Source organism: Myripristis murdjan, chromosome 18 (assembly GCF_902150065.1).
Source record: "Myripristis murdjan chromosome 18, fMyrMur1.1, whole genome shotgun sequence".
Lineage (NCBI taxonomy): Eukaryota > Metazoa > Chordata > Actinopteri > Holocentriformes > Holocentridae > Myripristis > Myripristis murdjan.
In genome coordinates, this window is record NC_043997.1 from 1,294,218 (window position 1) to 1,309,217 (window position 15,000).

Genomic DNA, 15,000 nt, shown 5'->3' on the forward strand with positions numbered 1-15,000 from the left:
CACAAAGACAAAAAAACACAAAGTCAGTCTGAGTTTGTTTTTGTTTGTTTGTTTTTTTCAACAATCAAACAAACAGGAAATATCATCAGGTCACGTCTTCCTCCTCAAGTCGACTCCACCCCGATTTATCTGGCTTTATTCGGCTTTATTTGACTTTATTCGGCTTTATTTTACTTTATCTGACTTTATCTGGCTTTGTTTGACTTTATTCGGCTTTATTTGACTTTATTTGTCTTTATTTGTCTTTATTTGATTTTATTTGACTTTATTTGGCTTTTTTCGGCTTTATTTGACTTTATTCGACTTTATTTGACTTTATTCGGCTTTATTTTACTTTATCTGACTTTATCTGGCTTTGTTTGACTTTATTCGGCTTTATTTGACTTTATTTGTCTTTATTTGATTTTATTTGATTTTATTCGACTTTATTCGGCTTTAATTGACTTTATTCGACTTTATTCGGCTTTATTTGACTTTATTTGTCTTTATTTGTCTTTATTTGTCTTTATTTGATTTTATTCGACTTTATTCGGCTTTAATTGACTTTATTCGACTTTATTCGGCTTTATTTGACTTTATTTGGCTTTTTTCGGCTTTATTTGACTTTATTCGACTTTATTTGACTTTATTCGGCTTTATTCGGCTTTATTTGACTTTATTTGGCTTTTTTCGACTTTATTTGACTTTATTCGTGTTTATTTGACTTTATTTGACTTTATTCGGCTTTATTTGACTTTATTTGACTTTATTTGACTTTATTTGGCTTTATTTGTCTTTATTTGTCTTTATTTGATTTTATTCGACTTTATTCGGCTTTAATTGACTTTATTCGACTTTATTCGGCTTTATTTGACTTTATTTGGCTTTTTTCGGCTTTATTTGACTTTATTCGACTTTATTTGACTTTATTCGGCTTTATTCGGCTTTATTTGACTTTATTTGACTTTATTTGACTTTATTTGGCTGTATTTGTGTTTATTTGACTTTATTTGACTTTATTTGTGTTTATTTGTCTTTATTTGACTTTATTCGGCTTTATTTGACTTTATTCGACTTTATTCGACTTTATTCGACTTTATTTGGCTTTATTTGACTTTATTTGTGTTTATTTGGCTTTATTTGACTTTATTTGACTTTATTCGGCTTTATTTGGGTTTATTTGGCTTTATTTGACTTTATTTGTGTTTATTTGACTTTATTTGTGTTTATTTGACTTTATTTGTGTTTATTCGGCTTTATTTGATTTGTATTTTTCCCAGTAGCACGTGGTGGCTAACGGCTATCAGCTAACACTCGTTTAGTCAATAAATCGGTAAATATAGAAATAATTTCTCTGTGTGGATGAGCCGCTGCTTTAGTATTATTGTTGTTGTTGTTGTTGTTGTTGTTGTTGTTGTTGTTACTATTGTTGTTATTATGGTATGTGACTTTAGTTTCATTGTGATTTCTGTGAGTGTGAAAGAATTCTGCAGGACCGATATTTTTAAATTTTTTATTATTCCTTAATCTATCAGCTGCACCTGTTTATGTTCAGGAGTGTGTTGCATGTTGTTGGTTGTTTGTTGTTTGTTGTTTGTTGTTTGTTTGTTGCGTGGGGCTGCAGACAGAATTCATTTAGTAAAGCAGGCTCCTGCACGGAGCCCGTAGGAACACTGCTGTCGATAAAGTTTTTCCAGGGCAGTGACGCTCAGACCAACAGGTTTCACACACACACACACACACACACACACACACACACACACACACACACATTAGTCATTTTAGTTCCTCTTTCCAGGCGGCTCCTTTTCTGTTTTGTTTTATTTTTTCATTACAACCAAACAATACAGTGTGTGTGTGTGTGTGTGTGTGTGTGTGTGTGTGTGTGTGTTCCTGTGTGTGTGTGTGTGTGTGTGTGTGTGTGTGTGTGTGTGTGTGTTTTATGTAAGATCCAGGAACTGTAAAATGTCTCTGCCACCCAGAGAGTCGGCTCGGCCTCATTTATATGTAGATCATATTTACATGTTTATATTTATGTTTTTGTTTATGTTTATGCGTTCATATTTATGTTTATGTGTTAATATTTATGTATTTATATTTATGTTTATGTGTTTATATTTATGGGTCATTCTATAATTTTGGGACATTTTGAGTTTCAGAATTTTTGAAAAAAAAAAAAAGCTTAATGTTTTCCAATATAAATATTTTCCCCTCACTAACAAGTGTTTAAATGTTATGTTTTTAGCAATTGGCAAGCTCCAGCATTATTGATTTCAGATATTTATTAAATAAAAGGAGATATTAACTGATTATTTTCTCAACTATGTTACGGACAAAAACTGTCAAATTGTAACTTTGGATAAATGCCAGATATTAAAACAACCACTATTCCTGGTAGAGTATGTGTCCATTTACTAATATTTTAATTTTTAATTGCCAATTCAAAAAGAAATCAAACTTTTTTTTTTTTTGCTTTTAACCCCCCAATTTCACAGAATGCAATCAATGGCCCACATATTTTCTTTATATTATATATTATATATTTTCTTTTGATTTTCTTCCAAGGTCATTTTGCTGCAAAAAGTATACAGCATGACATACTTCTCAGCCACAAAGTTTCTACTTATTTACTTTGGTTGTAGGAAACAGTATACACACACACACACACACATATATATATATATATATATATATATATATATATATATGTATATATATATATATATATATTGCACAAAGCAGCTCCATAAAGACATGGATGACAGAGTCTGGTGTGGATGAACTTGACTGGCCTGCACAGAGTCCTGACCTGAACCCAACAGAACACCTTTGGGATGAATTAGAGCGGAGACTGAGAGCCAGGCCTTCTCGACCAACATCAGTGCAGTGTATCAATCAATCAATATAGTGTATGTCACCCTTAGTCAACTCAGTTACCTTTCTAGGGTAACATAGTTGATGGGTAACATAGTTGACATTATTGCTGTTTTCAGGCATTAAATCAACATGGCTGCCTCCAACCAAATACCACATGGCATTTTTGAGAAGGATTTTCTTAAACTATTACAGAAATAATTAAGTAAAATATTATTAAACATAATTTAATAATGATATTCGAGTAACACTGTTGACATTTGCTAAATGCTTCCATGACTCAGACACTACTTAATAAGAAATATTCAAGAAAAGGCAGAAAGAACATACCATGCAGCCTGCTGAGTGTCCTCTTGAGAATGAAATGACATCACAAGGTGAAGGTCATAGGATTTGGGTAAACCAGTCCTTACTGGGAGGTTTTTTTTTAATGGGTAACTTAGTTGACAGTGATTTCGGGGACACATAAAAAATGTTATTTTGCATATAATATTTTATATATTGACACAATTTTTTTATCTGTCATCATTGTCTCTACTTAATGAATAGGAAATTATCAAAATAAAAAGTAAATAAGTACTTTTCATTGTTTTTTGGCTAATTAGAAGTTGGTTGTGATTAAAAAAAAGGACAGAGGTAAAATGTAGATTGTAGTGATATATAGCCATTTTTTAAATAATAAATGGCTGTTTCTACAATAAATAATCATTGTATTTGTGAAAACATCATCAACTGTCAATATAAAAATGATTTTTTTTTTTAGTTTTACTAAAAATTCATGCAATCTATATCTCATGGATGTAAGATGTCCCAAAATTATAGAATGACCCTTATGTTTTGTGTTTATATTTGTGTTTATGTTTATGTTTATGTCTTTATGTTTATGTGTTTATATTTTTGTGTTTATATTTGTGTTTATGTTTATGTTAATATTTATGTTTGTGTCTATATTTATGTGTTTACATTTATATTTATGTGTTTATATGTTTATGTTTGTGTTTATATTTATGTTTATGTCTTTATGTTTATGTGTTAATATTTATGTTTGTGTCTATATTTATGTGTTCATGTTTATGTGTTTATATTTATGTTTGTGTCTATATTTATGTGTTCATGTTTATGTGTTTATATTTATGTTTATATGATGTTTATGTTTCCTGACTTCTCCCAATGGGCAGAGCCACTTTGTCTAAAATGTTTTATTGACCCCTGTTGCGGCTTCTTTTCGGTGACTTTCAAAGCCACTACTGAGCGGGTCCAATTTTCGCTCTCCAAAACAAAAGACAGCCGCGAATCCAGCCTCACTTTGGCATTGTCGCCATTTATTAAATGATAACAAAAAAGGTCACTCCAGCAGATTAACAAAAGAAGAGCAATAATAAAAAAAAATGTTCTGCGTCTGTCCTCTGCAGTCAAAAAACTGTCCCGCTTCCCACTCTCAACTGTTTCTGCAGCTCTACCCAGGTGTCATAAATCACCTCTCAACTCACCTCTCCAATCAATGCAGACAGCTGTTCGGACAACCAATAAACAACCAATTAAATTCTCCTAAACCTATTTTCAAATAAAGTTATAAATAAATGAATTATAAATTAACCATAAATAATTTTGGCCTCAACAACCCCCTCATTGCGTCCGTGACTTCCTGTCCCAGCTCATTATATGTTTATATTTATTGATTTATGTGTTTATGTTTATGTGTTTATATTTGTTTATGTGTTTATATTTATGTTTATATGTTTATATGTATGTGTTTATGTTTATGTGTTTATATTTATGTTTATATTTATGTTTAAGTGTTTATATTTATGTGTTTATATTTATGTGTTTATATTTGTGTTTATGTTGGTGTTTATATTTATGTGTTTATGTGTTTATATTTATGTTGTGTGTTTATATTTGTGTGTTTATGTGTTTATGTTTATGTGTTTATGTTTATGTATTTATATTTTTGTTGATGTGTTTATATTTATATGTTTATGTATATATGTTTATATTTATGTTTATGTGATGTTTATGTTTCCTGACTCCTCCCAGTGGGCGGAGCCACTTTGTCTAAAACGTTACATTGACCCCCTCTGTGCATCCGTGACTTCCTGTCCCAGTTCGTCCTCCTGCAGTGGGACGGGAGGCGGGGCTGACCCAGCCCTGCAGCCCAAAGCATGATGGGTATTTGCGTGTTTACGGACATTTGATCGCAGCTAGCATGTTAGCATGCATGCTAATGTGTTGCCACACTCGCCAACACACAGGAAGCGGTTTTGGAGCGTCGTCTCATCAGACGTGTGTGTGTGTGTGTGTGTGTGTGTGTGTCCACAGAGAGCTGGTTGACCCCGCCCCCTCCCCCAGGCAACCACAGCGCCTTGGCGATGGTGGATTCACTGTTGGCCAACCGGTCATCAGTGTGCAGTTTCCATGACGACAACACCTTCAAGTACCGCGCCTACACCATCAGCTACCTGCTGCTGTTTCCTGTGGCGTTGCTTAGCAACATCGGAGCGCTGGTCGTCTTCCTGCTGCGCAGCAACAGGAGGTCAGCACACACACACGCGCACACACACACACACACACACACACATTGTTTGCATGTCATTTTCCTGGCAAATGAACAAACAGGCGGTGTCACGTGACCTTTGACCTGCAGCACAAACTGAGGATGACTCGGCAAGTTTTCTTTTTTTTTAAGTCAAAGTGTGAAAAGTGACGACCTCATGTTGACAAACATAATAATCAGTAATGACAATAATTTAATAATAATAATAATAATAAAATAAAATATTAATTAATTTAAATGATACAAAACACACAAAGAGCCAAATGATAAATAACTACATGATAATAATCATAGAATATTAATATAAGTTCATCCTATTAAATATCAATAAGTTTATTTATTTGCATTAAATATTCAAACTAAATACAAAACAGTGTCTGGCTCCTCCTGTTTCCTGCAGAAGCTCCGCCTCCTGCGTCGTCATGGTGAACCTGGCCCTATCAGACGCCAGCTTCTCCCTCACCCTCCCGCTGCGATTGGTTTATTACTTCAAGGGCGGAGTCTGGCTCTTCCCTGATTGGCTGTGCCGCCTGTGTGTGTACTGCTTCTATGTTAACCTGTACACAAGGTAACACACACACACACACACTCGCACACATGCACACACACACACAGACACACAGACACACACACACTGCAGACTGAGCTCCTCCTCCTCTTCCTCCCTCAGCATCCTCTTCCTCACTCTACTGAGCGTGCTCCGCTGGCTCGCCGTCATCAAGCCGCTCCGCCACCGCACGCTGGCCACGCCCACTCGCTTCTCATTGGTCTGCCTGGGCATCTGGCTGTTTGTGGGCGGGGCCTCCGTCCCCTTCCTGTTCGATGGGGTCAGACAGAGGTAATGGCTCCACCTGCTGGCCGCTCAGCAGAGCCTAACAGATATTAACAATAATAATAACAATGATAATAATACGTTTTATATTTTTCTTATTTATTTTCATTTGTTTTGGGGAGTTTCTTTTGATTTCCTTGTGATTTTCTTTTCTTCACTAAAGTTCCTTGTCCAGTAATTTCCTGTCTCTCTCTCTCGCAGGGCGGGGCTTCCTCGGTGCTTCGAGCCCTCTAGCCCCTCCTCCTGGGAGCAGGTGCTCATCCTGAACTACGTGGGCGTGGCCCTCGGCTTCCTCCTCCCCTTCCTCACCATCATCTGTTGCTATGGCAGCATCATCCGCCACCTGACGACCCACACCACCGTCCACGACGCCGGCGGGGCCCCGGGCGCCAGGCGGCGCCGCAACAGGCGGCGCTCGGTGCACCTGGTCACCCTGGTGACAGCCACCTTCCTCCTGTGCTTCCTGCCCTATCACGTGATCCGCACGCTGCACCTGCACGCGGTGTGCGGCCGGTGGCGCTGCGTCGTCACGGTGACGCTGCAGCGCGCGGTGGCGGTGACGCTGTGCCTGGCGGCGGCCAACAGCGTGGTGAACCCGCTGCTCTACTACTACTGCACCCGCACCTTCAGGGAGCGGCTCCGGGACGCACACTCCTCCCTCCTGTCCAGCAGGGGGAGCCGCAGCAGCTCCTGGACACAGCTCACCTGGACCCGCAGGAGGAGGTGCAGCACCTGCTGAGCTGTTAAGCTAACGACAACATTATAAGCTGTTAGTTTCAAGGATTGTATTGTTGCAGTCCTTAACAAAAAACAAGATCTACTGTGGTTGTAATTATTGTATTTAATTATTAATATTCTGATTTAATGTGCCACCTCTTTATCTTTATCTTTTTTAAGGTTTTATATATCTATATCTATATATATCTATATGTATCTATCTATGTCCATATATATGTATGTATATAAATCTATCTATATAGATATATACATATAGATAGAGAGAGATATATACATATGTAGATAGACAGATGGGATGGTAGTGATCATAGTTGAGCTGTATTTCTGCGTGAGACATTAAACTTGTTGTGTATCTAAAAATGAGTTGTTGTTTTTGTCTAAAGGTCAAAATGGGTCGTGTGTGTGTGTGTGTGTGTGTGTGTGTGTGTGTGTGTGTGTGTGTGTGTGTGTGTGTGTGTGTGTGTGTGTGTGTGTGTGTGTGCGTGAGTGTCTGTGTGTTTGAGTGCTTTGTTTGTGTGTTTGGTCCCGTCAGCACGTGCTCTGTGATGTTGCTGTGTTTGGTTTATAAATTCATAAATGTGTTTATTCCATAATAAATACTGCCAGCTGGTTCAGTCACGTCTCCCACAGGAAACAGGAAGAGGCCGAGGCTGCAGCGCTCTGCTCTGTCCACCAGGCGGCAGCAAACACACACACACACACACACACACAGACTGAACACTGATCTATATTGATCAGGATGTTGATGGCTGTGCAGTTGGAGGTGTCAGTGTCTTTCTGTTTGGTTATTTCCTTTGGTGCTTGAACGCCTCACCAGTCAGGCCCTCTCTTTAGACCAGGGTTAGTGACGGGGCAGGGAGGCTTCAGGGGAGGTCAAAGGTCACCAACAGAGGTGAGCTTCATCTGAGAGCTGGAACCTGAAGATTGGTTCTCTGTGGATCAGGTTCCTCCAGTCAGAATCTGTCATCAACACTGTGTTTAGTTTTTTATTTATTCAGAGTGTAAGAGGGTTAGATTATGATGTCAGTACGTGAGGCCACTCACAGGTTCAGGTTTGGGTCAGAAGTTACTGCAGTGATTTTTATGCTGATGCCATTTTTGTTTCACAGATTTGGTGCAAAGTGTCACCATGTTTGAATTAATTGTCTTAAGTCTTTAAACACCCTAGCAACCACCTAGCAACCACCCCAAACACTCTAGCAATTGCCTTGCAGCCACCCCAGATACCCCAGCAAGTGCCCAGCAACCACCCCAAACACCGTAGCGACCACTTAGCAACCACCCCAAACACCCTAGCGACCATTTAGCAACCACCCCAAACACCCTAGCGACCATTTAGCAACCACCCCAAACACCCTAGCGATCACTTAGCAACCACCCCAGACGACCTAGCGACCATTTAGCCACCACCCCAAACACCCTAGCGACTACTTAGCAACCACCCCAAACACCCTAGCGACCATTTAGCAACCACCCCAAACACCCTAGCGACCACTTAGCAACCACTCCAAACACCCTAGTGACCATTTAGCAACCACCCCAAACACCCTAGCGACTACTTAGCAACCACCCCAAACACCCTAGCGACTACTTAACAACCACTCCAAACACCCTAGCAACCATTTAGCAACCACCCCAAACACCCTTGCAAGTGCCCTAACAAGTGCCCAGCAACCACCCCAAACACCCTAGCGACCACTTAGCAACCACCCCAAAACACCACAGCAAGTACCTAGCAACCATCCCAAATACCCTAGCAACCACTTAGCAACCACCCCAAACACCATAGCAACTGCCTCGCAACATCCTAGCAACCATTACGAAGACTATAGCAACCCTAAGCACCCACCAGAAACACCACAGCAACCGCCAAGCAATGTCCTAGCAACCATCAGGAAAACCATAGCAACTGCCTAGCCGTGTCTTAGCAACAATCAGAAACATAATAGCAACCATGTAACAATGCCCTAGCAACCACCCACAACACCACAGCAACCATCCAGCAACGCCCTAGCAACTCTTAGGAACACCATAACAACTGCCTAAAAATGCCCTAAGCAACCATCTGGAACATCATAGCAACCACTGGTCAACCTGCTTTCAACAACACTATAGAAGGAGCAGTAGTAGTTGTATTATCAGTAGCAGTAGTATTCCTAGTAGTAGTACCAGCAGTATCAGAAGTACCAGCAGTAGTAGTAGTAGGAATAGTAGTAGTACTCCTTGTAGTGGTACCAATAGTACTAGTTGTAGTAGTAGTAGAAGTAGTAGTAGTGTGTACTTTCCTGTGTAAGATTTCATTCCTGTACTTTGTGGTTTTGTCCACTAGAGGGAGCAGCAGACCTGCCACAGACAGACAGGCAGACAGACAGGCAGACAGACAGACAGACAGACAGACAGGCAGGCAGACAGGACTTTTGTTTTCCACGTGACTTTAATCTGCACCACAGAAGAAGAACCACACTGAAGCAGCTTGTCTTCAGTAAAAAAAAAAAAAAAAAAAAAAAAAAAAACAGCCAGAGGAGAAAGCCCCGCCCCCTCAGCAGAGCTGCATTTGTATTGGCCAAGACCGTTTGAGTGACGCGTTCCTCCCTGATTTATCTCTGCACAGACAGACACACAGGAGGTCAAAGGTCACGGACAGAGAGACAGACAGGAGAGAGAGAGAGACAGAGACACACTAAGAGACAGACAGAGAGAGAGAGAGAGAGAGAGAGAGAGACAGGAGGCCAAAGGTCATGGAGAGACAGACAGAGATAGAGACAGACAGACAAGAGAGAGACAGAGACAGAAAGACAGATAGACAGATAGAGACAGACAGTCAGACAGAAAAGAGAGAGACAGACAGAAAGGCATACAGAGACAGTTTATTGTTTTACACTCTTAAGTAGATGTTGCATTCCTTGTGTGTGTGTGTGTGTGTGTGTGTGTGTGTGTGTGTGTGTGTTTGAGGGGGTGGGGTCAGGAAACACCTGGCAGCCTGGTAAAACACACACACACACACACACACACACACACACAGCTGAAGTCTGCCAGCAGTTAAACACAGAGAGAAAATTAGGGAAAATACCTGTGTGTGTGTGTGTGTGTGTGTGTGTGTGTGTGTGTGTGTGTGTGTGTGTGTGTGTGTGTGTGTGTGTGTGTGTGAAGAGAGAGAGAGGCAGACTGTCCCTTTAACGTGCGTGTGTGTGCGCGTGTCTCCTGCGCGTCGGAGCGTCACACGGGAGTGACATGGCGACAAAGATCCTCTGAGTTTGAGAAGAGGAGTCACTCCTCAGACTGAATTCACCACCAATCAGAACGAGAGTCTCAGCCAATCACCTGCGATTTATTGATTGATTTACTTTGCTTTTATTTTCATTTTGTTTTGACTTTATGTTTTTAATTTCAGTTTTAGTTTTAATTTGTTTTAAAGCAGTGTTTTAGTTTGTATTTTTTATGCTTTAGAATTAGTTTAGTTTTTTTTTTTTTTTTTTAATTAGTTTTAGTGTTTTTACGCTCATTGTGTTTGTCACCTGAGCTTTTCACACACACACACACACACACACACTCAGCCTGTTTCTGAGCAGTGAAGTTTCCTGTGAGCGGTGCGGCAGGTTCAACATGTTCATTTTGTCGTTTTTCGCTCTCGTCTCTTGTCTGAACTCGATCGCTTTCACACTCAGCCTGCAGGCGGCGTTAGCATCCCTAATCCCTAATCTCTAATCTCTAATCTTTAATCTCTAATCTCTAATCTCTAATCTGGACTCAGTGGCTTCATGTCTTTCATTCTATCACTCCGTCTGAATCACTGCCCTCTCTTTCCTCTGCCAAAGAAAACAGTCAAACATGACAGCAGAATTATGAAGGTTCATATCTATGTGTTTATTGATTTGTTTGTTTGTTTGTTTGTTTGTTTGTTTGTTTGTTTGTCAGTGCAGTTGATGTGTCTGTGACTGAAACGTCAGAACAAAACATCACTGCTGACTCTTTCCTCAGACCTGAGGAATCCATCCACAGCGAGAGGAAAGTGATAACATAATAATAATGATGATAAACTTTATTTATAGAGCACTTTTCAAAACACAAGTTTACAAAGTGCCTCTCATACATAAAGACTCAATTCGTTTACACATCGCAATAAAAACAAACCAATAAAAACAAAATGATAAACTGATTTATTTATTCATGCATTTGCGTGTAGTGTGTGTGTGTGTGTGTGTGTGTGTGTGGACGAGGCTCGCGCTGTGGTCGGCTGTGTTTTTTGGTCCTGGGTTTCTGCGGCGGAGTGACACCTCTGTCCGCTCCGCCTGCCGGGGCGGGGGGCGCGCGCGGGGCGGGCACGCGGCCCGAGGCGGAGGAACTCCGACAGGATTCCTCTCTCCGTCGCGGGGGCGCGCGCGCACCGTCCCGCACACGCACTCACGCACACACCCGCCGCGCGGCCAGGCCACCGGCCAGCCTCTCTCTCCCCTCTCTCTCTTTTCTTTTCCCTTTTTTTTTTCTCCTCCACTCTTTTCCTCGCCGCTCCTCCGCGCGGCTCCGGCCCGCTTTCCCTCCCGGCTCGAACCCGGCAGGAGGAGCCGCCCGGACCGACTCTCCGCCCGGATCCTCCGACTTTCGGAGCCGCCGTGATTCGCCACCCAAAGGCCCGAGCGGACAAACTTTCCGTTTTTTTTTTTTTTCCTCCCGGTTCATTCCGCGGACTGGTGACGTCACCGCCGCCAAAGTCCGGAGCGAGCCTCCGCCGCCGCCGTTACACCGGAGCACCGCGACGTTAGTGAGTTTTTAACTTTTTAAAACGTGTGTGTGTGTGTGCCTCTGTGTGTGTATGTGTGTGTGTGTGTGTGTGTGTGTGTGTGACACAGCAGCGCCCCCACCCAACTTTATCCCCCCTCTCTCTCTTTCTCTCTCTGTCTCGGTACCGACAGGCCCGCACCGGAACCGGAACCGCGGCTCCGCCGAGTGGACGGCCTGACCGCCTGTCTGTCTCTCTGTCTGTCTCTCTGTCTGTTTGTTTGTTTGTTTCGTTTAGTTTGTTCAGTTTGTTTGTTTAGTTTGTTCTGTGAGAAGAGATGGGGCTTCTCTGACCGGACAGCGCGAGGCGTCACGAGAGTCACGTTTCCTGCAGTCAGGTAGAGGTGAGTCATCCCGCAGCACACGACACCATACTATACTGTACTATACTGTACTGTACTGTACTGTACTATACTGTACTGTACTGTACTGTACTATACTGTACTGCGCTATAATGTACTATACTGTACTATACTGTGCTGTACTGTACTATACTAGCAACTTAATTATGTTATATACTACACTATACATTACTCCAATATTACATACTGTAATACAGTGTAATGTTCATGATATTTGGCTCTAGAAGACATTGATATGATACAATACAATATATATTAATAATATAATACATGTCAGTTGCCATTATAAAACAACTTTATTGATATGTCCAAGTTCAGTAATAAATAGATAAATAAATAAATAAATAAATAAGTAAACAAATACCTAAATACATAAATGCATAAATTAAACAGCCTCATGGCCAAGAAAAACCCCAGACGTGTGTCTGAGTTTGGAGCAGCAGGTTGATCACACCGAGGATAAAAGATCTTTGGCTGGTGTGTGCAGTCAAAACAACAGACTGAGGACATCCCATAATAACTCCTGATGACTGTCTGATACTACAGATTGGGACAGTTTGATACAGTTTGGGATAGTTTGGGATAGAGTTTGGGACAGTTTGATACAGTTTGGGATAGTTTGGGATACAGTTTGGGACAGTTTGATACAGTTTGGGATAGTTTGGGATACAGTTTGGGACAGTTTGATACAGTTTGGGACAGTTTGGGACAGGTTGGGACAGTTTGATACAGTTTGATACAGTTTGGGACAGTTTGATACAGTTTGATACAGTTTGGGATAGTTTGGGACAGGTTGGGACAGTTTGATACAGTTTGATACAGTTTGATACAGTTTGATACAGTTTGGGACAGTTTGATACAGTTTGATACAGTTTGGGATAGTTTGGGATAGAGTTTGGGACAGTTTGATACAGTTTGATACAGTTTGGGACAGTTTGATACAGTTTGATACAGTTTGGGATAGTTTAGGACAGTTTGATACAGTTTGGGACAGTTTGATACAGTTTGATACAATTTGATACAGTTTGATACAGTTTGATACAGTTTGGGACAGTTTGATACAGTTTGATACAGTTTGATACAGTTTGGGACAGTTTGATACAGTTTGATACAGTTTGGGACAGTTTGATACAGTTTGATACAGTTTGATACAGTTTGGGACAGTTTGATACAGTTTGATACAATTTGATACAGTTTGATACAGTTTGGGACAGTTTGATACAGTTTGATACAGTTTGATACAGTTTGAGACAGGTTGGGACAGTTTGATACAGTTTGGGATAGTTTGGGATAGTTTGGGATACAGTTTGGGACAGTTTGATACAGTTTGATACAATTTGGGACAGGTTGGGACAGTTTGATACAGTTTGATACAGTTTGGGACAGTTTGATACAGTTTGATACAGTTTGGGACAGTTTGGGACAGTTTGATACAGTTTGGGACAGTTTGGGACAGTTTGATACAGTTTGATACAGTTTGGGACAGTTTGATACAATTTGATACAGTTTGATACAGTTTGGGACAGTTTGATACAGTTTGATACAGTTTGATACAGTTTGATACAGGTTGGGACAGGTTGGGACAATTTGATACAGTTTGATACCGTTTGATACAGTTTGGGACAGGTTGGGACAGTTTGATACAGTTTGAGACAGGTTGGGGCAGTTTGATACAGTTTGATACAGTTTGATACAGTTTGGGACAGTTTGATACAGGTTGGGACAGTTTGATACAGTTTGGGACAGGTTGGGACAATTTGATACAGTTTGATACAGTTTGATACAGTTTGATACAGTTTGGGACAGGTTGGGACAGTTTGATACAGTTTGATACAGTTTGATACAGTTTGGGACAGTTTGATACAGTTTGGGACAGTTTGATACAGGTTGATACAGTTTGGGACAGTTTGATACAGTTTGGGACAGTTTGATACAGTTTGGGACAGTTTGATACAGGTTGGGACAGTTTGATACAGTTTGATACAGTTTGATACAGTTTGGGACAGTTTGATACAGTTTGATACAGTTTGATACAGTTTGATACAGTTTGATACAGTTTGGGACAGGTTGGGACAGTTTGATACAGTTTGATACAGTTTGGGACAGTTTGATACAGTTTGATACAGTTTGGGACAGTTTGATACAGTTTGGGACAGGTTGGGACAGTTTCATACAGTTTGATACAGTTTGATACAGTTTGGGACAGTTTGGGACAGTTTGATACAGTTTGGGACAGTTTGATACAGTTTGATACAGTTTGGGACAGTTTGATACAGTTTGGGACAGTTTGAGACAGTTTGATACAGTTTGATACAGTTTGATACAGTTTGAGACAGGTTGGGACAGTTTGATACAGTTTGATACAGTTTGATACAGTTTGATACAGTTTGATACAGTTTGAGACAGTTTGATACAGTTTGGGACAGTTTGATACAGTTTGAGACAGTTTGATACAGTTTGATACAGTTTGATACAGTTTGAGACAGGTTGGGACAGTTTGATACAGTTTGATACAGTTTGATACAGTTTGGGACAGTTTGATACAGTTTGATACAGTTTGGGACAGTTTGATACAGTTTGGGACAGTTTGAGACAGTTTGATACAGTTTGATACAGTTTGATACAGTTTGAGACAGGTTGGGACAGTTTGATACAGGTTGATACAGTTTGGGACAGTTTGATACAGTTTGGGACAGTTTGATACAGTTTGATACAGTTTGATACAGTTTGGGACAGTTTGATACAGTTTGATACAGTTTGATACAGTTTGGGACAGTTTGATACAGTTTGATACAGTTTGATACAGTTCGATAGAGTTTGGGACAGGTTGATACAGTTTGATACAGTTTGATACAGTTTGGGACAGGTTGGGACAGTTTGATACA

General features: G+C 40.5%; 2 protein-coding genes across 3 annotated transcripts in view; both read left to right on the forward strand.

Annotated features, from left to right (window-relative positions):
- cysltr3 (cysteinyl leukotriene receptor 3) overlaps nt 1–7,099 on the forward strand; it is a 7,401-nt gene extending 302 nt beyond the window's left edge. Inside the window, exons 2-5 of the mRNA XM_030076395.1 lie at nt 5,173–5,386; nt 5,808–5,975; nt 6,078–6,245; nt 6,441–7,099. Coding sequence (XP_029932255.1) covers nt 5,173–5,386; nt 5,808–5,975; nt 6,078–6,245; nt 6,441–6,978 — 1,088 coding nt within the window. The 3' untranslated portion in view covers nt 6,979–7,099. The remainder of the gene's footprint in view (nt 1–5,172; nt 5,387–5,807; nt 5,976–6,077; nt 6,246–6,440) is intronic.
- A 4,285-nt stretch (nt 7,100–11,384) lies between these two features.
- Nucleotides 11,385–15,000, forward strand: part of LOC115376626 (kinesin-like protein KIF1C) — a 38,742-nt gene continuing 35,126 nt past the window's right edge. The window contains exons 1-2 of one of the 2 annotated variants that reach the window (XM_030076338.1): nt 11,385–11,736; nt 11,888–12,098. The gene's annotated coding sequence lies outside the window, so the exon portion shown is untranslated. The remainder of the gene's footprint in view (nt 11,737–11,887; nt 12,099–15,000) is intronic. The other variant, XM_030076339.1, reaches the window with a different exon arrangement.